Source organism: Phoca vitulina, unplaced genomic scaffold (genome assembly GCF_004348235.1).
Source record: "Phoca vitulina isolate PV1807 unplaced genomic scaffold, GSC_HSeal_1.0 scaffold2, whole genome shotgun sequence".
Classification (NCBI taxonomy): Eukaryota; Metazoa; Chordata; class Mammalia; order Carnivora; family Phocidae; genus Phoca; species Phoca vitulina.
The window spans coordinates 100650322-100674128 of NW_022589705.1; the positions used below are offsets into that span (position 1 = coordinate 100650322).

General features: G+C 64.5%; 1 protein-coding gene across 1 annotated transcript in view; it reads right to left on the reverse strand.

Moving 5' to 3' along the window:
• Nucleotides 1–2591: 2591 nt before the first annotated feature.
• The window catches only part of AGRN (agrin), a 34418-nt gene continuing 13202 nt past the window's right edge, over nt 2592–23807 (reverse strand). Inside the window, 38 exon segments of the mRNA XM_032395824.1 lie at nt 2592–3902; nt 4275–4378; nt 4863–5087; nt 5333–5365; nt 6004–6027; nt 6243–6330; nt 6421–6613; nt 6786–6902; nt 7132–7143; nt 7362–7473; nt 7593–7757; nt 7866–7962; nt 8178–8312; nt 8398–8627; nt 9063–9278; nt 9434–9626; nt 9901–10257; nt 10383–10502; nt 10587–10701; nt 10854–10981; nt 11397–11534; nt 11615–11944; nt 12043–12148; nt 12222–12346; nt 12451–12594; nt 12777–12941; nt 13024–13108; nt 13110–13141; nt 13811–13916; nt 13997–14145; nt 14229–14429; nt 14517–14711; nt 14787–15005; nt 16027–16233; nt 16426–16650; nt 16739–16963; nt 17034–17249; nt 21613–21660. Coding sequence (XP_032251715.1) covers nt 3745–3902; nt 4275–4378; nt 4863–5087; nt 5333–5365; nt 6004–6027; nt 6243–6330; nt 6421–6613; nt 6786–6902; nt 7132–7143; nt 7362–7473; nt 7593–7757; nt 7866–7962; nt 8178–8312; nt 8398–8627; nt 9063–9278; nt 9434–9626; nt 9901–10257; nt 10383–10502; nt 10587–10701; nt 10854–10981; nt 11397–11534; nt 11615–11944; nt 12043–12148; nt 12222–12346; nt 12451–12594; nt 12777–12941; nt 13024–13108; nt 13110–13141; nt 13811–13916; nt 13997–14145; nt 14229–14429; nt 14517–14711; nt 14787–15005; nt 16027–16233; nt 16426–16650; nt 16739–16963; nt 17034–17249; nt 21613–21660 — 5738 coding nt within the window. The 3' untranslated portion in view covers nt 2592–3744.

Below are 23807 nucleotides of genomic sequence, written 5' to 3' on the forward strand. Positions count from 1 at the left end.
CCCTCGGGCCACTTCGAGAAGGCCCCGCCCCCTAGGGCCCCGCCCACTCAGGGCCCCGCCCACCCAGAGCCTTGTCCGGGAGCTTCCTTAAAGGCGCCGTGTCCACACGTCTCACCACCGCGTAGGAGAAGTTGCGATAAAAACAACAGTTTTCGAGGGCGCCAAACTTCAGAACCAAGAGATTCGCGCGGGCGTCCCGGGCTCGGAGGGCGAGGGCGCGGGGCAGCCGGGACCGAGCGGCCCCCAGCCTGGCCGGCCGCCTCCGCACAGCAGCGCCTAAATGTGATAAACGGCACATCAGTCCCACCGCGCGCTGTCCCAGAGCCCGCAGGCCTTTCCGCATTGCCTCCTTAATGGGAGGGGGGCGGTGAGGGGCTGCGCTCCCTTCACGGGGAGGTGGGGGAATTCGGAGCTAGAGGAGGAGACCCCTGGGGGACGAAGGTGGGAGGACGTGTTGCCGTTGCAATGCGATGACCAGGTAACCACCTCTTACTTTTCTACCTTGGGGGCTTCCCTCTTTTCCTCCCCACCTCGGCCACCCACACTAGACAGTGCCCTCCCTTCCTAAGTGATGCTGACCCCCCTTCACCTTTGCTCCTGCTACAGCTGCCCCCCATCTGCTTGTTTCCTGTCCCCCACTGGCCAAACCACCTTTCATAAGCCAGTTTCTGGGGAGCAGCACCCTAATTCATCTGGGCTCTCAACCTTGAGATCCCTGGTTAGGAACTTCAGGGCCCTCTCCCGTCCAACTCCTCTCTACCACCTTTCCAGGAGTGGTACACCAAGGCATGGAAACTTCTCCTGAAGCTTCCAACCCTGGAGCCCAGATCCCCACCCACCGCTGTGGAGAGCGGGTCAGTGCTGACTGACTGCCCTGCTTCCTTCCTCTCCCATTCACCTGGGTCACCTCACTAGCCACCTGCCGGGCCTGAGCCTCAGCAGCAATTGCCCTGAGAGCCCCCTCCTTCTGGAACCATCAACTCCCAGACACTCCTGGTCCTCCTGGCCCCACTGGCCCACCTTCTCCGTGACCTCCCGGTGTGAGAGCCTCTTCTCCCCTCACTTGACTCCCAGAGCAGCCCACTTGCTGGGCTCCCTTATGTTCAGCGTCCCCTCCGCCTGGTACTACATGGCTTCCTGGTCTCTGGTGAGTTGGCTCTCAGCTCCTCCAGCCCAGCCCCTCCAGATGCATTAGGGTGGTACACCCAGGTGCTCCAGTGCCTTCATCAGGGCCCCACCGCCCAGCCCCGCAGAGGCCTATCCACTCTGCTCCAAAATCCTCTCTTCTCTTTATTAGTACTTGGGCCCCAGCACTCTGTCCTACACAGCAGGACATCTCATGAAGTCTGACCGACTCTGGCTCAAACCCCTCCAGGAGCTCCCTGCAGCTCTTCAGACAGATCCCCAGCCTAGCTGGGTCCCACAGGATCCGTCCTGCCCACCTTTGCCTGCTCCTACCGGGCCTCCAGCTGTTTGGGCTGGGCCTGCACTTCCTCTTTCTGCTCAGAGCACCTTCCAGCCGCAGGGCACTTGCTCGGATGTAGATACCTCCTGCCCCACCGCAGGTCTTCACACCCTTGCTCCAGCAGCTTGCTTACCCTCAGGTCTCGGTCGAGTACCAGGTATTCCTGGAGCCTCAGGCTAGTCCTGCCGCTTGTACCCTGCATCATCACCTGTTTATCTCTCCTTAGCACCTTGGCTTTTAGGGCCACGCTCCTCCCCCATCCACAGCACCTGACAGCTGACAGCCTCCATTCCACACACATCGCCTGAACAAACAAGTTAAAGAATAATGGATGAAAATGTGAATGCCCATGGGCTAACAGGTCACCCGGGTGCTGAGTGTATGGGTATTTTTGTTTTCTTATATTCATTTTCTGCTTTTTTTCTATTAACAAAAAAAAAAAAAAACAAAAAAGGAACAGTTATCCTTTATAAAAGTCAGGAGTTCCAGGGAGGAGGACACTCACTCTCCCTTCTTCCCCTGTTCCTTGTTAGAGGCTCACAGCTGCTGTGGGGCTGGTCGGTCACAGCTCCACGGGGCCAGCCCATCTCAGGGCTTCCTGCTGCTGGTCTCCCAGCAGAGCCAAGTGGCCCTCCTACCTGGGCCAATGAAAAAGGCTGCCCGCCCCACTCACCCTGGCTGCACCCCCAGGCCCTCCTACCCCCCACCTACCCTGCCCCCAACCCCCCTGCCCTTAGTACAATCTTCCCACTCTCCTCACAGCCCCCCTTCCCATCCTGTGCTCACGTACTGATGTAGAAAACACGTGTGCAAACACACACATGCACACGCACTCATAGGGGGTTGCTGCCGGCAAGACCGGTCACCTGCAAGGCCACCTGGTGTGCTGCCTCCACGGGCCCTACCCCAGTGCATAACAGTGTGCACTCTGCAAAAAAGCAGCCCTACACCTCAATGCAAGGCCCTTTTCTCCATCCAGGGCTTCCTAAGAGAGCTTAAAGCCTGTGCTGTATCACAAACTTGAACAAGAAGCCACAGGAGAGGAGCCAGCAAGGTGGGTGGTCCCTGGGCCAGGCAGGGCTCGGGGACGGTGTCTGATGTAGACAGATGCGAGCACCTCTTTTAAAGTGTTCAGACTTTATTTCACGGTGATTGACACAGACACAGACAGACTGGAGTTAGTAACATGACATATGTTCCCTCCAGCCTTTGGGCTCAATGGCCCATTCCCAGCTGTGGGAGGGTTAGGGCTGCCACTCCCACAGGAGGGCAGGGTGTGTGTGGGGGGGCAGGTGGGATGGGCGTAATATTGCAGTTCTCTCTGCTGCCTCTACACCCAGCCCTTGGCCTTGGTCTTGGACAGTGACACCCCTCACACCAGAACCAGAGAGAGAGTTTGCTGTATGGTGTGCTCAGCTGCCCTTGGGCCGGGCCGGGAGGGACGATGGCCCTGTCACCCCAGGTATCAACTAAAATCAATGCAGAAAGGTTGGTGGTCAGGCCCAGACACCCATCCTTGAGAGGGGGATGCCAGCTACCCAAGCAAGGAGGCAGTGGGCATCCACCGCATCACACAGCAGCCCTGCTCCCTCTTAGGACTGCTAATGAGAGCTGGGGTATCTGGGGGCGGGGCACAGCTATGTCCAGGGTGGCTGGGTAGACAGGCAGGGCTAGCGAAGGGCCAAGGTGCCCTGACCAGGTCTGGGCCTGGCCTCTGTTCCCCAGCGCTCTGGGACTGGTGGACGCGGGTGAAGGGAGGGGTACAGTAGAGCCCCAATAGTAACATTGCTGTGAAGTCACAGTATTGGCACAGGAGGCCTGGGAGGGGCCAGTCTGGGCTCGAGGCTAGCCCTGGCCTACAGCACACCCAGGGAGGAGGAGCAGCTCAAATGGGAACCCAGAAAGGCCCCTTAGGGCTTGCATGGAGGAAGGGCCCCCTCAAGCCCCAGCAGCGCCTTCCTGCTCTGGGGACACAGGCCCAGCACGGGTGGACACACGGGGGAGGCACAGCACGAGGGGCCGAGACACAGTGGCCCAAGGTAGAGGGACACATCCTGAGGCTGCCGCTGGAGTCAAGCCCTCCATGCTGCCCGCGTCATCTCCCCCTGCAAGTCCCGTGACACAGTTTGTCTCTGTAGCTTGTCTGCTTGGACGGTAGGGAGGCTGGTCCAGCAGTCCCTCTGGCCAACACATAGGCAAGAAAACCATATCAAAAAAGCAATGAGTTTACAAAAATAGAAAATAATGACAACAGGGTGGGTGGTGGGCTGTGGTGTGTCTCATGGGGTGGCGCAGGGCCGAAGCTCCGGCTTGGTGACAGCATCCTCCAGCAGGTGCAGCGGGCGCTGACCCACCACCACGTCCCGTAGGCAGCCCACAAAGCCTGTGCTGTAGGCCTTGGGCAGGGCCTGGCCCATGGGCAGCTTCTCCAGGCCACCTGCAGGAAGACAGAAGGAAGGCCACCCGGCTGTGACTCAGGGATGGGCAATCTGGGGCACTAGCCAGCAGAGAGACCCACAGGTACTTGAAAGACCAAGTGAGTTACCCGAAGCCTGTCAGTGCCCTGGGGGGAGGGGGAGACCACGTGACCAGGAGACAGGCTCCGGCCTCCCGGCCCCACAGTCACCCAGGGAAGAGCGGGGCCTAAGACAGGAGGGGACAGGGCCCTACCCTGGCCAGCTGGTCTGCTGTCCTGGACGGGCTGACTCAGGTGGCACTCCCAGTTTGCAGCCCCAGGGGACAGGGTCTGTCCCTCAGAGATTCTGAGACCCTTGGGTACCCCTCCCCTGGCCTTCCCCCAAACACTCACCCAGCCATAGGGCTCCATCTGTGTCTAGCTGTGTGGCACCCAGTGGGGAAGAGCCAGTCACAGGGGCCTCGTTGCCCACCTGAAGGGAACCTTCCCTCTGTTCCCTGGGGGTGGGGTGGGATGAGGCCATCATCAGGTGGTTCCAGAGGCACCGCTGCCACCCCCAGATCCTGAGCCCCACATCCCTCCCAGAAGTCCCACCCTGGGGCCCACCACCATCACGCCTGGGGGCCAGAAGGAGGTGGCACTGATGCCCAGGAGAGCACCGGTGGCTAGGGCAGGGGGAACTCATGTGGGTTAAACTTTGCTGTAGGGGGTGACCAGGCTCAGACACCATGGACAGGTCTCCAAACAGCGTGCGGGCAGAGCAAGGACTCCCTTTTCAGATCAGGAAGTCCCTGGCCATAACTGCTTCTCCTTTGTCCTCTTGTCCCTCCCCCATCACTGGCAGTGGCCTCGAGTCGGGCACTTCGCCCTGCCCCCACCTCAAACCTGGGCCCTAGCTACAAGTGACCGGGCACGCCCTGGCTGGGCAAGTCCAGGCACCACCCGCCGCTATTCTTGGTGTGCCCTGGGCTCCCCGCTGACCTATGTGCCCTGACCCGCAACCAGCGGTTGGTGTTGACCGGCACGGTGGAGTGCAGCACCACGGGCTGGGAGCCCAAGTCGTAGGTCAGCTGCAGGCGCCCATCCACGATGGCCAGCGCGATGTAGTCCGCCCGCTCCGTGGCCTTGCCACTCCACAGCACCAGCCCCTGGGTGGCCTCCGTGCGCAGGCTCAGCTCAAAGTGGTTGCCCTGCAGGGCCTTCTCACTGTGGGGAGAGAGACGGTCAGGGCCTCCAGGAGGGCAGCCAGGGACGGCGTGCGGGAGGTGGGAGGGCAAGGGCCATGACGGCAGCTGTGAGGAGACCCGGGGAGACTGAATGGGCAGGTGGGTGGACACCCACATGGGACAGATAGGCCAAGAGATGGATGGTAGGAGGTGGGACCAGACAGGCAGACACACGGGCAGACGAATGAGGCAGACAGACAGCGGGGGTTGGGTGCCACTGCTCACCTGGGAAGGGCCCCGGAATCCGGAGCATCAGGACTTAGAAGCCGGAAGAGAGGGGAAGCAGGTGAGCAGGGGACAGACAGGCTGTAGTGTAGGGTCGGAGGGTGGGGGTACCCGGCAGCCCTTCCCCACATCCCCTTTCCAGCAACGGAGAGTGAGAGAGCAAGCACCCACAGAAGATACACAGGACCCCGGGGCATGACATGTGTGTATCCACAGGGCTGGTGGGCATGACCCGGGCCCAGTGAAGAGATCGAGAGGCGAAGCTGAGGGCTCACCTGCCTGGGAGAGGCCCCTGGATGTCTGAACACACGTGTGCATGTGTGTACACACGCATGCACATGACATACATGTGCACGCACACAGACGCACGTGCGTCCACACGCTCAGACACGCCCGCACTCTAATGCACACCGGCACACACGCACACGCGCGATGCCGGGGCCTCGTGTCGAGGCAGGGGCTCCGGGGGGCATGGGGTGACGGCTCCCCGCTCCCAAGCTAGGAAACTGAGCCTCACGGCGCACAGACAACCCCTAAGCCCACTCTCCTCCACCGCGGTGGAAAGTTTCGCCCTCCGTGGGGTGGGGGTGAGGCTCGGGATGTGCTGCCGCGGATGAGGAGCTGAGAATGGCGCAGAGTGAAGGTGGGGTGGGGGCCAAGGTGCTACTTACGCTGGGATCTCATTGGTCAGTTCGCTTGGAAACAAAGAGACAGAGGTGGTGAGAAGGAAGGAGGGTGGAGGCGGGTGGTGGGCCGGCCGAGCTGGGGGGACCCTGGGCCTTCCCCTCCCGGCCACAAAGCAGAGGGTGGGTGTGGAGGGTCCGGCGTCTTACCCTGCACAGCGTGCACAGATAGGGCCAGACAGACGGTAGAGGGCGGAGGGGGCGCCCACTCCCAGGTGGCACGTTACCTCTCAGTCACAGCATTGAGGTATTCGATGTAGGTTTGTCCGTCAAAGGCCAGGGCGTCCACATCCCCTGCTGACTTCTCGATCAGCCCTGAGAGATAGTGGGGGTGAGGGCTGCCTCCGGTGGGGCTCCAGCCCAGCCAGCCTCAGCCAGGTGCCGGGCACCGCTCACCCTTCTTACCCTTCTCGCAGTGAAGCCCGGAGAAGCCTCCGGGACACAGGCACTCGTAGGAGGCCTCCCGAGGGAGGCAGGAGGCCCCATTGAGGCACGGGTGGCCTGAGGCCTGGGTACAAGGGTGGTGGGCAAAAGACGAGACATCCACGGACCGAACCACGTGCTCCTGGGTCAGCAGCTCCTGGCCTTTCAAGGAGACCTGGGGGCATAAGAGGTAGAGAACCTTTGTCTGGCCTGCTGTCCTCCCTACCACAGTAGCCCCCACCCCAGGACAGAGGCCCCTCTGGGATGGGCCCCCCCTTGAGGCTCTACCACCCCTGACGCTGCAGAGAGCCCCTGGCTGGGATGGGCCCCACCCCTGCCCCAGGTACCCGCTGGATGACGCCGTCGAAGCCGGAGGACACTGCGGCTGCCCGGGCCAGCTTGCTGAAGTCAGGGGCCCCTCCCACATAGAGCGGCTCCTTCAGATTGAGGACTGTGTGTGGCACCTGGGGGGAGAGGCCGGGTGAGGGGGCTGTGGAGCCTGCTCACTGGGCAGAGACAAGGACGCTGGGCCCCAGATCAGCGGCCCCACTGGCCTGCAGGGGCCCACCCCCTCGCCCACCAGCCTATCTAGGAGGCAGAGTTAATCACACAAATGTGGCCGATGTGGAGACTTAGTGGGGGCAGGAGCTACTCTAGAAGATGAATGAGTAGAATGAGAGCAGAGACCGGTACCTTGCGGGATTTCTGACGTCCGAAGAGCAGGGTGGGGGTTGCAGAGCAAGGGCCAGAGAGCAGTGGGGGCAGAGAGCAGACAGACAGACAGAGGCACAGGACAGACGGGGGAGAAAACAGTTCAGTGAGAGCCAGCTGTGGGGTGGGGGCTGCCGTGCCTCCCAGGAGGAGAGGGAGGAGGAAGGAGGCAGGGGAGTTGGTGGGAGGCCCACGGCCTTGGGGACACTCACCGGGGACTCCCCCAGCACGCGCGGCCCGTCACTGACCCGCATGGCGCCCTTGCGGCCGTTGCGCTCCAGTAAGACCCTGGTCCAGGTGTCCAGGGCCACTGGCTCCTTGCTCCTGGCGAGCAGGGGGTGCCATGAGCAGGTTCTGGGCCCTGCCAGAGTGCCCACCCAGGAGCCTGGGTGACACAGCCAAGTGCCCCCAGCCCCACCCCATGCCCACAGGTGAGGGCGCACCTGATGACCGCTGCCCCCTTGCCCAGGTCGTAGCGGAACTCCAGGAAGCGGTCACGCAAGGCCAGGGACACGAAGTCCCCCTTGCCGTCTGTCTTCTGCCCGTTGAAGAGGAGCAGGCCGGTGGGGCCACGCGCCAAGAACACCACCTCTAGTACCATCTTCTCCCTGGGGGTCCGGTGCGGTCAGGTGGGGGCCTCGCAACGGCCCCTTACCCCCCGGCTGGACAGGGGTTGGGGGGATGCTTCCCCTCATCCCCCCCTCTGTCCTACTGACCCTAGGTCCCGCTCAAAGGTGTGCAAGCCTTTCAGCTCCAGGTAGGAGAAGCCGCTGAAGTCAGCCAGGAAGGGCTGGGAATGATCCCGCTCAGAGACTGTGGAGGACAAGACAGCAGTCACATGGGGGGGCTGGGCCCTGACCCCTGGGGTTCCCTGTAACTCCACTGACCTGCCAGCCCCAGGCTAAACTCCAGCCCTAACGCTAGCCTGAACCCCGATCCTAACCCCAACCAGAACCCACACCCTAATGCTTAACCCCGACTTCCTCATCCCCACCCTCCTCCCTGTACTGACAGCCCAGTGCCCCCACCTGTCTGGCAGATGGTGCCCCCCCGTCCCTGGGGGCATTCGCACTTGGCCTCCCCCTCAGGCAACACGCGGCAAGGGGCTGCCCCATGGCAGGGGTTGGGCTCACAGGGGTTCTTGTCAACACTACAGGTTGGACCTGGAAGGAGACACGATGGGGTCCCATGCCCACAGACACACAGGCATGCCCCCCACCCTGTGCCCAGCCCAGGCTCCACCCTCACCAAAGCGGCCAGGTGGGCACTGACAGTGGAACATGCCAGCCTCCAGGGCCTGGCATGGGGCCCCGCCGAGGCAGGGGTTGGGCAGGCAGGGGTGGTCCCCGCACTCGCCCACACCGGAGCTTCGGGTTACAGCCCCCTGCCAGCTGCTGAGCTCCAACCGCTGATTATTGACGTCCAGCAGGCGGATGCAGCCCCTGAGGCCAACACGAATGGAGGTCCTTTCGAGCACCCTGCCACCAGGAGGAGGGTCAGGCACCAGAGGCCAGAAACCACAGGCCCCCTCTCACAGCCAGCTCTAACACTGCACCCCCCAACCAGCCAGGATCAGGGCTGCTCCCCACTGTCGGTGCTCCCAGGATGGCCAGTCCCACAAACAGGACAGAACCAAGAAGTGGGTTGAGGGTCAAGGCTCAGGACTGAAGGTCAGGGCCAGCCCAGCCCCTCCTTGGTGGTAACACGGCAGCCTGGGGCTGAGGGATGCCACCCAGGAGACAGAATCAGGATCGGGATCAAATCAGGGTCACTGCCATCATCCACACTCATCCTTGCACCCACTCTGCTATTCAGAAGTCGCTTGGGCCTCCTGGATGCCGCCCAAGAGTCAGGGGTCAGGACCAAGGTCAGGGGCCCAGGGCCTGGGGTGCCCCACCCTCCCTGGTGCTCACACGGCAGCCTGGTCCGCCGGGACGCCGCCCACAAAGAGGTCTGTGTCCAGGTTGAGACCATCAGTCCCGCTGGGGCTGTGGCCCAGAACAGGGGTCTCCCCATCCACTGAGAGCGAGCCCCGGCGCCAGTGCCGAGACAGCTCCAAGTGGTACCAGCGGCCGGGCTCTATGGGCACCGAGCTGGTCAGTACTGCAGGCCCTGAGCCGGTGTCAAACCTGGGGGATGGGAGCAGGCCCTCAGGACAACCGGAGGGGCCCAGGGCCACCACCCAACCTCAGCCTCCCGCCCTCACCCCTCACCCGCCTTGGCCCCGTTCCTGACCGCCCCCACCCCCACAGCCCCCTCCGCCTGGCCCGCCCTGGCCACTCACCGGAGCTGCACACGGCCCCCCAGCAGAGTCAGTGCCAGGAAGTCCTTGCCCCGGGCATTGCCGTTATAGAGTAGGAGTCCCTGGGGCTCTAGCGCCCGGAACTCCAGTGCCAGGCGCAGTGTGTGGTAGGCACGGAGGGTGGGGAAGGCCAGGAAGGAGTGGCCCCCGAAGGCTGGCACAGAGGGGTGCAGTGCTGCAGGGAGACAGGGAGGGACCCGCTGGAGGGGCACGGAGGAGCCCGGCCCCGCTCGGGGTTCTCCTCCAGCCTGAAAGCCCCAGCCCTGAATCCCCAAGCTGGCCCTGGCCCCAGCTCTGGGGCAGGGAATCCAACCTGCCCCTCACCCCAACCTGGGTCCCCTCTGCCTAGTCCCCAGCTCTCCACCGTGGCTTGGCCCGACCTGGCCCCGACCCTCGCCCCCTCCCCTCCATCTGCCTCCCCGCCTCTCTCCGGCGTGGATGACCTTTACCCTTCTCGCAGACGGCACCCCTCCTGCCCACTGGGCAGCTGCAGGTGAAGCCTCCAGCCGAGTCCTGGTCCTGGCAGGTGCCCCCGTGGAGGCAGGGCTGGGAGTCACAGGGCTTTGGCGGCTGCTGGGGGCCTGAGGGCAAGGGCCGGCGTCCAGGCACGCGACGGGGGGCAGTGGTGGGGGGCTGGCGTGTGGTGGGCAGGGCCGTGGTCCTGCCAACAGGCCGGCTTGTGTGGCTGGGGTCGAGGGCCCGCTGGGTCACAGCAGAAGGCACGTGGGCCACAGTGGTCGCTGTGGCCGTGGCCGCAGCAGGGGCAGCTCCTGTGGTGGCTCCCAGGAAGAACGCGGGAAACCAGTCTGAGGGTAGAGGGGCAGTCAGGGCCGAGAAAGCAGAGCTCAGGGAGGGCCAGCCAGGGCAGGGTCCTGAGGGTAGCGGGGAAGGGGCAGGCGAGCGGCAGCACTTGGCCAGACTGAGCACTCACCGAGGTCCATAAAGCGTACGTGCTCCCGCAGGGGCTGCCGCACCCCCAGGGCCCGGCGCCGGGACGCCTGTATCTGCCGGAGCAGGGCCTGGCCCACATCAGACGCCCTAAAGGTTGTGGCTGAGAAGGAGGGGACACGGAGCATGGGGGAGCCCCGCACAGACGCCTACCACCTCCTGGGAGGGCCCGGGGTAGGGGACTCACCAGGGTCGAAGTGCACGTCCACAATGGCTCGGACTGAGCTGCCAGGCCCCAAGTCCCGCAGGCGGACACTTCGGAAGTCCTTCTTAACATCTGAGTTCCGGAAGAGGTCATCCAGCTGTGGGTGGGCAGTGGTGAGGGCTCTGGGGAGCTGCCCAGGCCAGGCTGTCAGGCCCTCCCTCTCCAGCGCCTCTCTGGGTCTGTCCTGGGGGGGGGGGAGGCCAGTGGCTGGGCAGGGCTGCACCCCTGCCCTGTGGGCCCTGCACGTACTGTGCTCTCGATGCTCCTAGCGGTCTCCCCAAAAAGCTCTGACTTGGGGTCGGCCATCTCCGGTGTGTAGAACAGCTCTTGTCCCTCGACCCCCTCGAGCTCCAGTACACCCTGGAACGCCTTGGTGGCTGTGGGGGAGGGGGCAGTGAGGCCCTGCCCGGCACCTGCCTGGCCTCTGGGTGGGCCACAGGCTCAGGCCCCAGCAGCAAGCCACACGGGGTGCAGGGCAGGTTAGTCAGATGGTCATGAGGTTAGTGGGGTCTTGGGGCGGGGCTGGTATCAGTTACCAGACGTCTTGGAGCAGAGCTCCAGGCCGGCTTGCAACAGGAAAGACAAGTTAGCTGCAGGGTCCTGGGCACCCACACGTGTGCATGCCCATGCTGAATGCCCAAGACCTCGCACATGTGTGTGCCAAAATCAGAACACCGTAAGCCCTGAGTGCCCACCTGCCGGGCAGGCCTCCTGCCTGGGAGGGGAGACAGCGTTCCTGGCGTGTCCAGGCCACGGTTCACGTGCCACCCCAGCCACCGGCTACCCACTCACCAGGACAGTTGGAACCCTCTGTGTCCAGCGAGGGCGTCTTGCCGTCTGAGCAGCAGCCCAAAGGTGCGTTGTAGCAAGAAGCCCTCTCCATGGGTGGCCCAGGGGTCGCAGCACTGCCACCTTCGGGGGGCTCGAGTCCTGGGGAGGTGCAGTCTAAGCCTGGCCCCAGAGGTAGCCTTCCTGGGCCCCGTCCCCCACATCCCTGAGCCCATGCTCACCCCCTGAGCCAGTCCCACTGGCCTCCAGGTCACCGCTCAGTCCCTCATCACCGCTCCCGTCAGCACTACCAGATTCGCCAAAGGCCGACGTGGCGAGGCTGGCCGTGGCAGCGGCCGTGGGGGGCATGGTCAGCACGGGCCTCGGGGTCGTCCTGGGGATGCCGGCAGTGGTCCACGGCCCCGGTGAGGGTCGAGGCGTGGGCTGGCTGGGAGGGGTACTGCTGGGAGCCCGGGGCAGGGCGCCGGGGGGGGACGGCAGCGCCTTGCTCACGCTGAGCCCTGACGTGGCCACGGGTCCAGATGTTGGGGGTGCACCAGGACCAGCAGCCTCTGCAGGGGGAAGAGAGTCTGAGCGGAGGGCCAGGCCAGGCCGTCAGCCCAGAGTCAGGCCCTCTCGGTCAGCTCTCAGGTGGTGGGTGGGGCCTTACCCTGGCACGGGCCAAGGCTCTGGATGGAGATGTCCAAGCCCTGGCGGCAGGCGATGGTCCTCAGCTGGCACTCGTTGCCGTAGGTCACTCCGTCCGACCCACAGACCTGGGCACAGGGCAAGGTTGCTGGGGGGAGGCCCCTCCCCACCCCACCGCCCTCCACATGCCCCAGCCTTCACCTTGGTAGCATTGGCCTCTGGACAGGTGGATGTTGGGCACACACAGTGTGCGGAGCCAGCCTCCTCCACACAGGACGCCCCAAACTCACAGCGCATCTCAGCACACGTCTCAGGCGCCAAGGAATCTGGGGCAGACATGGCAGACCCTGCTGGCTCCAGAGGCCTCACCCCTATGACGGCCCCACCCCTGGCACGGGGAGCCAAGGTCCCCGCCAGGCTTGGCTCTCACCTGTTTCACAGCCTCCGGGGCCCAGGGCGTGGCCTTCTGGACACTGCCCGCACTTGGGCCCGGCTACCCCAGGCTTACATGAGCACAGCCCGGTCATCTGCTCACAGTCGTCCCGCACCGCGCCCCGGGGGTCACAGCTGCAGGCTGGGAGGCAGGGGGAAGAACCTGAGCTCTGCGCCTGGCCTCCCCACGGGCTCCAGGGCCCGGCCCAGTTCCTGCCTGGTGTGCGTCAGGCCAGGGTCTGAGCAGGTGAGACGAGGAGCAGGTGACAAGATGGACAGGTGCGAGTGCTCGGCTGGGGACTGACCATGGCCCCTGTCACTCACGGGTGCAGCCGCTCCGGCCATCAGTGACAATGCCACGGAAGTTCCAGAAGCCAGGCTCACAGCGGTCACACTTGAGGCCCCCGACGCCCGGGCGGCAGGAGCACTGACCCGTGGCTGGGTCACAGGTGCCACTGTAGGAGCCGTGCAGGTTGCAATGGCAGGAGCCTGCAAGGCCAGGGCGGGGTAGGGTCACCGCAGCTACACGGCCCCACCGGGCTGTGGGCTGGGGCTGGGCGTGAGTACTCACTGGGGCAGCCGGCCAGGCCCACACCCCGGGCCGCAGTGATGTTGTCCTGGCAGCAGCCGTAGGGGGTCTGGGCGCAGTGCGGGGGGGGCTGCAGGTGGCAGCGGGGCCAAGGTGGGGCCTGCAGGGAGGGGCGACACGCAGTGCCACATGTCCACCTTGGGCCTGGCCACTCCACCACAACCTCCCCTGGCTGTCGGGACCTGGTACCTGGAGCTTGGGTCACAGGTGAGGACCCCACACCACTTACAAAAACACATCTGTTCACGTAGTACCGAAAACATGCAGAACACCCAGAGATCGTGAGCACGCCGCCGCGTACGTACACATACGACCAGGACCAAGTGTGCTTGGTTAGTGTGTTTTTACAAGCTGGCACAGACACATACAAAACATACACGTAGACACATCTACCCACGTTCCTCCCAAACCGCACACGTCAAACACACCCACAGATACACGTGTGTGTGCACGCATAAGTCCACGTACCCACACGAGCACCCGTGCACACGTGGAAGTCTAGTAAATGCAGCGTATCTGCTGGACCGCCACCCGGGTCCCCCCAGAAGAAAGACTGTCCAGAGGGAAGGCCTCGCCAGTGCATGAAGCCCCGTCCGGTGCACCGCAGGCTGGTGCGTCATGCACGCCTGCTGCTTGGGGGCACTCGTTCCCACAGCTCGCAACCGCACGAACATGCACTGCGCTCCTTGAACCCCACGTGCTCCATGCCCCCACGGCACACACGAACCCCCGAGAAGAAGAGATGCGCGCAGGCACACGGCCCACTCACCGCGGCAGGCTCCCTGAGCTGTGACGTACAGTTCTCGCTGCGACTCACACCTGGCCTTCTTCAGCTCACACTCAGTGCCATAGGTGACCCCATCCGAGCCACACACCTGGGGGGCGGTGTCAGTGTGGGTGGCCACAGCCACTTCCTCGCCGCCCGCCCAGAGCCGGGGGGAGGTGGGGGGCTCACCGGGCTCCGCGGGACGCCGTGGCAGCTGAAGTCACAGACGCATGGCCCATCCTCCGAGTCCTCGTCCCAGACACCGCCGCGCTGCCGGCACAGCTCCTGCTCACACTCACCGTCCTCTCCAGAGCCGGAGCCCCCAGAGCCGCACTCAGCTGAGGGGAGGGGGCTGGGTCACCCGCGGGGTCCTGTCCAAGGCTGGCGCGCAGCAGCCCAGGCCAGCCGGCCCCAAGCCTACCCTGCTCACAGGGCCCCGCCCGGGCCTCCTGGATGTGCGTCTGCTGCCGGCAGGCTGCCTCCCGGAGGTGACAGGCACTGTCGTAGGTGACACCGTCGCTGCCGCACACGGGGCCGGGTGGGGGCCGCTCGCACCGCGGACACACACACCGCCCGGCCGAGCACACTGCCCCGAAGGCGCACACCGTGTCCCCGCAGGCCTCTGGAGGGCAGAGCCAGGCGGGGATCAGGGCAGCCCCGGCGAGGGGGGCGCAGGGCCCCACCTGCCCCGCCCCACAGCCCCACTCACGGCAGTGCCCGGCCGAGACCACGTGCAGGCTGATCTGCTGTGTGCAGGCGTGGACGTGCAGCTCACACTCGCTGGCGTACGTGTGCCCGTCAGAACCGCACACGGGCTGGGCCGAGGCCACGCACTCGGAGGGGCACACGCAGCGCCCAGTCTCGGCCTCACACAGAGCTCCAAAGCGGCACTGCCCGCAGCGGTCTGCGGAAGAGGCCCCATCAGCGTGGCAGTCAGGACTCGCCACCCCGTAGCAAGACTCACTTGCCCTCCACTGACCGCAGGGCCCTCTGCGGGCCACCCGGATCTCCCGTCCCAGGGCGCAGGCCGTGGCCTCCAGCTCGCACACGCTGCCGTACGTGACGCCATCGCCACCGCACACGGGGTCGTAGACGCCCGAACACGCCTGCCGGCACACGCACTCGGCGGCCCCGTTCTTCACAGCACACGACGCCCCGAACGGGCACTGCACCCCAAGGCACGGGGACAGGGGCTGGTCTGGGGAGAACAGGGGCACTCAGGGGGCGCTTCCTGCTCCCCCAGGCTCACGCACAAAGCCCCCAGCTCCACGCAGCAGACCCTCTCCCAGGGTGGGGGCAGCAGAAGGAAAGTGGACGGGGAGAAGAGCCGAACGCTCAGGACACAGCAGAGAAAGGGACAGACACACGACGGACGCAGACAGGGACACAGAGCCAAACAGCCTCAGCCCCCTGCCTGAGTGCGGGGAGGGGCTGCCCCCACGACACAGGAACTTCCTGGCTGCCCACAGGGGGCTGAGGGAGGGCCAGGCTTCTGCAGCCACCCAGGCCACTGACCACTGGCCACCAGCAGCCCTGGGACGCCCGTACGTGTAGGGGGGGCTCTCTCCCCGTGGCGGGGAGGAGTCGTGGCCCGCGGTCACACCCAGGGCCACCAAGGGGAGGAGGTGTCTGTCCACTTGCTCTGAGGACCGCAAGGCCAGGCAGCAGCGAGCCAACCCCCCCGCTGAGCCGGGGGCAGACCTCGGGCCGTGGGCTCCTGGCGGCAGGCGCGGTACCTCATCCTGCCAGCAGGTCAGGCTGGAAGACACAAGAGGCGGAGCAGAGAGGGAAGGAAGGACAGAGGAGAAAATACAGACGCAGAGAGAGAGCTGGAAGGACGGACAGACCGACCGACGGACACACAGTGGGGGGCTGGCAGAGCCACCGCACGCCCCATCCCCACACTGAGCCTGAGACTTTGCCTCTGTGGGGGCCCTGGCGTCCCCAGGGTGGGGGGCCCAGGGGCCTGGAGGGTGACGGGGCAAGACGGCCTCACGCGGGCACCGGGGAGCCTGCACAAGGACCCCCGTCTCTGCCAGGCACCCCCTAACAGAACCCACTGCCCCAGAGCCTGCAGATGCACAGCAGCCCTGCGGCCTCCCCAGGGCCCCAGGAGGAGCGTGAGTCAGGATGGAGATGGTAAGTGATGACAGGCAGCAGGGAGCGACACAGGGCCGGCCCGCGGCCAGCACGGGCGCCCCCCCACCCCCGGTGCTCACCACACGGGCCCTGGTGCTTGGTGGGGACGGCACGCTGCTGCTGACACTCAGCCCGCTGGCGCCAGCAGTCGCTGTCATATGTGTGCCCGTCGAGCGCGCACACGGGTCGGTAAGCCCCGTCACAGACGACGCGGTCGCAGGAGCAGCGGGCACGGCCTCGGCGGGACAGGCACACGGCACCGAACCTGCACACGTCTGCGCACTGGTCTGGGAGGGCGAAGCAAGGAGATCAGACAGCCCAGGGAGCCCCGCCAGCCCCCACCTCGGGGCTCGCAGGGCATCCACGGGCGCACGGGGTGGCGAGTGGGCGCCGGGGAGGAGCGCAGGACAGTGTGGGCACAGGCAGGCCCGGAGCTCACACTGCGTGGCAGGGCTGGGCCTCCTCCAGGAGCCACCCACCTTGAGGCTGGCACCGGCCAGAGCGCACTTTCTGGAGGAGAAGGCCGCGGGCAGCGCCCGTGCGGCCCATTATGCAGTCGTTGTCATAGGTGACCCCGTCATCCCCGCACACAGGTGCGTGCCGAGGAGGACAGCTCTCCGGCCGCAGGAGCATCTCGGGGCGCCGCGTGCGTGGGTTCACGCGGCAGACACGGCTCAGGTCACCGCGGGCACCCTGGCAGGGGTCTAGAAGGCGGAGGGCAGAGGTCAGGGCGCGGGGCCAGGCGGGCACGCACACGCAGAGGCCGCGCTATGTGCAGGGGGCACGGCTCACCACAAGGGCCGTCGAACTTCTTGAAGACGTTCTCCTGGCGGGCGCATGCGTGGCGCAGGAGCTGGCACTCGCTGGGGTAGTCCGCCCCGTCGCTGCCGCACACGGGGCCCTCGGGGGGCCCCTGGCAGGTGGCCGGGCACAGGCACGTGGCTGTGTGCCCGTCTGCTGAGCGCACACAGGTGCTGCCGAAGCTGCACGTCACGTTGGAGCAGGGGTCCCGGGACCCTGGAGGGGCAGGCTGGGGTCACGAAGCCGTCCCCCCGCCCTCCGGGTGCCCGCCTGTGCCCGCACTCACCGCAGGGCCCACGGCTAAGTAGGCGGATGCGGCGCTGCCGGCTACACTGTGCCCGCCGCAGCTCACACTCGCTGCTGTAGGTGGAGGCGTCGGAACCGCACACGGGGGCCACCAGGGCGGGGCAGGCGCTCTTCCTGCACACGCAGGAGGCTCGGCCGGAGCCCTCTGCACTGGGCTGGCACACGGCGCCGAAGCCACACAGCATTCCTCGGCATGCTGGGGGCGGGGCAGGAGAAGGGAGGGTCAGGGCCCAGCCCGCTCGCCCCCCGGGCCGCGGGCACCTGGGCACACTCCCTGTGTCCACACAGCTGCTGAGACCTCGAGACGCACTCACCGTGTTCGTCCACTAACCCCAGGGACACCTCCACCCGCGCCGCGCATGGCCACGCATTCTGTGCTGGGCACTCGCAGGAACACGTGTGTGCCCAGGGAGGCCGCGTCCACACGCCGCTGCGCACGCTGACAGGGCCCGGCCCCTTCCCCTCTCAAACCCCGCCGGCCCCAGCACTGTTGCTCACGGCAGAAGCTTCTCCGCTGTGGAGGGGTCGTCTCCCAGACCGTGCACCAGCACCAGGGAGTCCTGAGCCCCCCACACAGAGCGAGAAACCAACCCTCAGGCCAACTCTCACGCAGGCAATCTGCCTCACCTTGCTTAGGGGCCCACCCTCTCCTCAAATCAGAATCAAAGCCCCTCATCCGACCCCTGACCTACGCCCCCAGAGCCGTGGCCCCAGCTCCTTCCTGGGAGCTGCTCCAGGGTCCAACACCAGCCCCACCCCCACCACCTCTGGTCTGAGGTCAGACGGTTGTCGAGCAGATGGGTGGGAGGTCTGTGGATCCAGGTCACATGCTCCACCTCTGGCTCTGGGCCCCTCCTCGGCACCCTAACCCCAGGCCTCCCCCCATGTTCCTCTTTTCTTCCCACATCTTTTCTATGTGGGCCCTGCCTCTTGGGCTTTTCTCTGCCTGGCCCCCTCACCTCCTGCATCTCCCCCAGGTCCCTCAGCTGTGGCTTTCCTGATGTGGCCTTCTTGAACGTTCCTAGTCCTCCAGCCCTCCCAGGTCTCCCCAGGTGAAAGCTGATGGGGCATCTCTCTCTGAGGCCCCTCAGGCTCTCACATGCCTCCACCTCCCCACCTATCCTCCGGAGCCCCCACCTCAGTAAATGTCCTCACCTCCCCACACCTCCTCCCCAGTCCTGCTGCCCCACCTCACACTCAAGAGCGACCTCCTCTGGGAGGCTGAGCACAGGGGCTCCGCAGACCCGTCATTTTCCTCTTTAAACATTTTAGTTTCTAACTCTGCAGTTAAAAACTGCCACGTGCCCAGCACATCCCAAGGAAGTGGCTGCTCCTGACCCCCACCGGTGAGGGACCACAGTCCTGCGGATTGGAGAAATGCGGAAGGCTCTCAGACATTTAAACCCAGAGCTGTCAGGGATAGCCCCTCCTGAAGAGAGGCAGGCTGACTCCTTAGGACCCCCACCAGGACTGCACACCCACAGGCGTGTGGGCCCATTACAGGCTGCAGCTGTCTACATCTAATACATGTTTAATTGGGTCTAATTATCATTAATAAGTTATGGTGGAGAGGGCGGGGTGGCTCCCCCCATTGCCTCCCAGCAGGCTCAGGAAGTGGGGCAGGAGGGAGAAAGCACCTCCGTCTGGGGGAGGGCAGGGCCCCCAAGGGAGCTGAAGCTAGCTGTTGCCGCAGCAACGGCCCACAGGCTCCTCCAGGTCTGACTGGCCACCCCACCCCCACCCCACACAGGTTGAGTGAACAGGGGCCTGAGGCAAGGGTGGGGCCAGCGTGGACACCCCAGCCTGAAGTCCCTGCCACCAAGGCTCCTGCCTTCCTCCGCCCTAGCTCCCCTGTGTCCCTGCTCCTGCAGATCCCAGAGCCAGGCTACCACCAGCTCTGCATTCACCTGCCCAGTGAGCGTGGGCAAGTTACCGCCCCGTCATGCTGCAGTACCTCTTCCTGTGAGTGGGGACGGTGGGACCTACTTCCCAGGGTTACTGTGGGGCTGAGTGGGCCAATACCCGCAGAGGCTTGCAGGGTGCCCAGCATGCAGCTCTGGGCGGAGTGTCAGCTGCCCCAGTAATAACAGGAACAAGAGCTGTCATTACGTTGGCCTCCCCTCTGTCCCGGCTCAGACCAAACTCAAAGCCTGTCCACTGTGAGGCCTCTTCGTGCTTCTGTCTCCCTCCATCTCCCTCTGTCTCCCTCTCCTCTCCCCTCAGCACTTTCTTCTCGTCTTCCTTGCCCAAGGCCCCTGGGACCCCCAGGCCAAATTCACAGGCACTTGCTGATATCCAGCTGATTCCTTTATCTGGCTTCAACTGGAGCTGCTGACCAAGGTCCCTCCCAGAGTCCTGACCCCATGGCCAAAGACTTGGTCTTTCTCTCATTACACCTCAGGCTCCCGGGCTGGTGGCAGAGTGTCTGTGCCCTTGGATTCAGGCCACTCTCCTTCTGCTCACCTCTGTCCAGCCAGACCCCTCGGACAAAGACATCTACTCCTGGATGACTAGCATGTTCCTTGCCCACCAAGACTTGCACTCTCCCTCCAAAGCCCAGGGTTCTGCTTTGTCCCCCCCAAGACAATAACTAGGGAAGGACGGTGATGATGACGATGGACAGCTAACCTGTGATAAGCGAGCCTGGAGCACTGGGTCAGGTGTATGGAAGGTGGACTGCAAGGGGAGGGGCTGGGGGCAGGAGACCAGAAACATCTTGGGGACAGGTTCCTTGGGACTAGCTGTTGGACTGAAGGTGGCTGAGGGCAGAGGAGAGGCCAGGGTGCCTCTGGGGGCCATCAAGCTGAGGCCCCCACACTGACTCCCAAGTCAGACAGGTGGGTCCAGGTCCAAGCCCTTCCACTTCCTACCACTTTGCGGAGCCTGCACCCCCGTCAGAGTGGCAGTTCCCAAGGGGCAGCCTCCTGGCTCTAAAGGGGGGGGGAAGATCTCATGGCTCCCAGGGCAGCTACAGCATTTGGTGACGCGACGTAGGCAAAGCAGAAGCTTGGAGTACATGGTGCTCATCCCCTGTCCAGGCTGAAATGGGTTCCTTCCCCAGAGCCACGCTCAGGCTGTGAGGTCAGGGGAGGGCTGCTCCCATGCACAGTCTTGATGCCCGCTTCACAACCGCCTGTCTACATGTGTGCTCTCCGCTCCCCCCAGGACTAGGGAATCACCGAGGCTCAAGACGAGTTTCTTGACTGGACATAAAACATGCACAAGTACACAGGCACTCACAGGCATGCAAGCACATGCCCAGCACGTGCCAGGCACCACCAGTCCCACACCTGTGTCAGCCCTTAATCATATGTACACTGCCCCTCATAAATGCAGGGAGAGCACCCATATGCCCACGAGCCACGTGCTCTGCCACACTTGCCCAGCTCCGACTCCTACAGGAGGCCTTCTCCGGCCACTCAGCTCCTCTGCACAGTCTTGCTCCCCGCGTGCCTAGGGGCCCCCTCACAATGTGCCATGCTGGAGGCAGCAGTGGTTTTTATAGCCACCGGCTGGCGTGGGTATATTTAACTCCCCTCCTGGTCTCTGCTGAGCTGGGGGATGGAATGGATGCCCCAAGCCCTGCCCGTGGCCACAAATACACAGTGTGTATGCCTCAAGGGATGATGATGGCCATGGCATGGAGCTGTCCCCCAGTGTGCAGTAGGATCAGAATGCGGGTGTGGGGGCCCACATGTGCAGCTGCAGGGAAGACTGGTAGGTACGTAAAGCAAAGGAGATGCTCTAGGCTTTTAGGCTTCAGGAGAGGAGGCTGAGGACAGTCTTTAAATCCAGACAGCCCCAGGCCTCTTGCCCACAGCCTGTGGGAGACTCAGTCTGGTCTCCAGCCCCCAGCCCACTATAGCCTCGATCCCATATATGGATAGCCTTCCATAAGTGACTTCTATGAACTTGAGCAGGTACCCACCCAGCAGGGGGCCCAGGTACTGAGCACAAAGCTGGAAGCTCTCACTGTCCTTGCCCAAGGAGAGAACCCCAAACTGCCCTTTCCTGTGGCACTAATAGCTTCATCCCCTCCCCCATCACATTAGCTTAATTACAGTGGCCCACAGACCAGCAGGCCCCTCAGGGAGGCGAGGTCCCAGCCCACAAAGTAGGTCACGAAGGCCAACCCCAGGCTGTTCGGTCCAGGGACAGGCTCTCCAATCCCTCCTCAGTCATTGGTCCTTCATGACCCCCCACCCCTCGCACATATTGTCTGACCCATCTTACAACTTGCAGGCCCCAGGACTTATTCCCAATTTTTCGGCCAGGAAGGCCAAGGCCCAGAGAAGTTGGAGCCATGCTTGTGTGCAATGGCCCATGGCCGACACAGGCTCAGGCCCAGGCCCAAGGACCCCACATGCCCTCTGCTTGTCCACCACTGTGGACATCCCAGGAAGGACCCAGGCTCCGTCATTCAGCCTCCTCTCTGCTCCAGATACACCTAATATGTCTGGTGTGCACACCCCAAGAATGGCCAAGAGTGCCACCGCCCCCTCCAGGCACGGTCTCCCAAGTACAGCATGTCACCACCTGAGGCCCCCTGCTCAACTCACCATCTGGAGGCGTGGGGGGCGCTGGTGTGAAGTGGGTCCCAGGTTTGTCTGGAAAAAAAACACAAATATCTAAGTTAGTCCTCTCTGAGCAGGCCTTTCCATAGCCCGTCCCTTTGCCCAATCTGGAGGAGCCACCTCTGCCCTCCCACACCTGCCCCCTCTACCAGGGCCCAACCCCATCCCTTCCTTGGCCCCACTCTGAGCCCTGAGGATTGGCCAAAGCCTGTGGGTAGTCAAAGCAGAGGCCCTTGCTTTTCTCTGCCCTGCCAGCTGTATGGTCATGGCCTGACACCTGTCAGGCAGGGCCCTAACAGCAAGGGTGTGGGCATCCACCTATTCCCTAGATGAGCCCAGCCCCAGGCCCCCCAAAGCCCCCACTTCAGTGTAGTCAGCTGCTCCATTCCTCCCCAGCTCCCAGAGGAAGTTGTCTCTGCAGCTCAGGATAAGGGTCAGCCCCATATGAGCCCAAGGATAAGCTCTGAGGGGCCCAGGGATCCAGAGAATGGCCCATCCTGTCCCCAGAAGATGCAGGTGGCCCATCTGAGCCACATCTCAGCTGGTAGCCTCTATGTGACCCTGCCTGTCCCCCAGTTCGTGGTGGCTGAGGCAGGGGAACTCAGCCAGCAGGAGGGTCACATGAGCCTGGCTCAGGACCGCAACCACGTACAGTTGTTGAGGAAAAGCAGCACCGCGAATCCCAGCGTGGAAGTGGCCAGCAGGATCAGGCAGACGTTGCAGGGGATCATAAAATATCGCACCAGCAGGGAGACCCCGCGCTGCTGCCGGGGGTCCCTCTCCAGAGGTAGCGGAGGCATGGCCCTGGGTTCCTCAGTCCCCACTCTCAGGGTGTGGGGGTTCCTCAAGGGGTGCCCTTGGGCCTCTTCGGGGCAACTCCTCCCATTCTGGGACCCCTGGGGCAGCTGACAGCAGCTGTGTTCTCAAAGTTCAGTGCCAGTCACTGCCCGGAGAGCACCAGGACCCCACCGCAGCCCCCGAGGCTCATAATGGGAGGTGTGCAGAATTCTCAGAAGGAAGAGGAGGAGAGACCACGGCCAGCCAGCGGCCACCCCTCGTGTCCACAACCCGGGAGCCGTAGGTGCCAGGAGCTCTCCGCGGGGCTCCGGAGCCCCGGTTCCCGGCCGCCCGGCTACCCTGGAGGGGCCGGTCCGAGGGGCACTGGCGCCGCGGGGAGGCGCGGCGGGGTGCCGGCGCGGAGGGTCTCCAGTCCCCAGCAGAGGCGGGAGCGGCGATGGCAGCGAGCAGCAGGAGCGCGCGCGCGCGTCGGAAGGGAGAGAAGAAAGAGCCGGCCCTCGGAGGGCCGCGCCTCGGCTCCCGCCTCTGGGCGAGCAGCGCCAGCTCGCGTCGCCCTCGCCAGGGCTGAGGCGGTGAGTGAGGGGCGAGGGGCGCCGCGGAAGGAGGGCGGGGAGCAGAGACAAAGGAAGACGCCTCCGGGGACCCCGGTGTCCGCGGGGAGTCGGGGCTCGCGGCGCAGAGGACCGGGCGGAAGAGGACGGGAGGGCGGCGGCACAAAAGGGAACGCAGGGGCAGACGAGGGCAGCAGCAGGGGTGGGGGCGCTGGGGTGGGGGGCGGGGGATGAGGTGGGAGCCGGGGCTGGGAAAGGAACAGGGGTCGTGGGGCGGGTGGGCGCGGGGGGAGGGAGGGGAGTGGAGGCAGGTGCTGGGGGGGTGGGGGGCTAGGAACGGCGTGGGCGGAGGGAGAAGGGGCGGGGCGGGGTCAGGGGCTGGGCGGGTCCCCTACCGCGCCCACCCGGCGGAGCTGGGCCGGACTGAGTGTGTCAGCGGCCGAGGACGCGGCGGAGGGCCGGAGGGTCATTCTGATTCCCCGCAGTGGGGCTCGGGCCCGTCTGCAGGGCTCCATTCTAGGCTGCGGTGTGCGTGTGCTTGTGTGTGCGTGTCACCGTGTGTGCTTCTGCTGGCCCCGCCCTGGCAGTGTGCATGTGGGGGGAAGGGTCCCCCAGGTACACACACAGGTGGTGAGCGGGCTGGGTCCAACACGGAGGGTGGAGGCGGAGAGACAGGCCCGCCCCCACCTAGGAATTGATGGCAACACCTCAAACCACCCGCGTACTTCCCACCTCCCCTTGGGACGGTGAGAAGAACATGCAAATGAGTTCCTTGTAAAGAAGCATTATGTAAATAGTCGCGGTACTCCCAGCACGGTCCCGCGAGCCTGG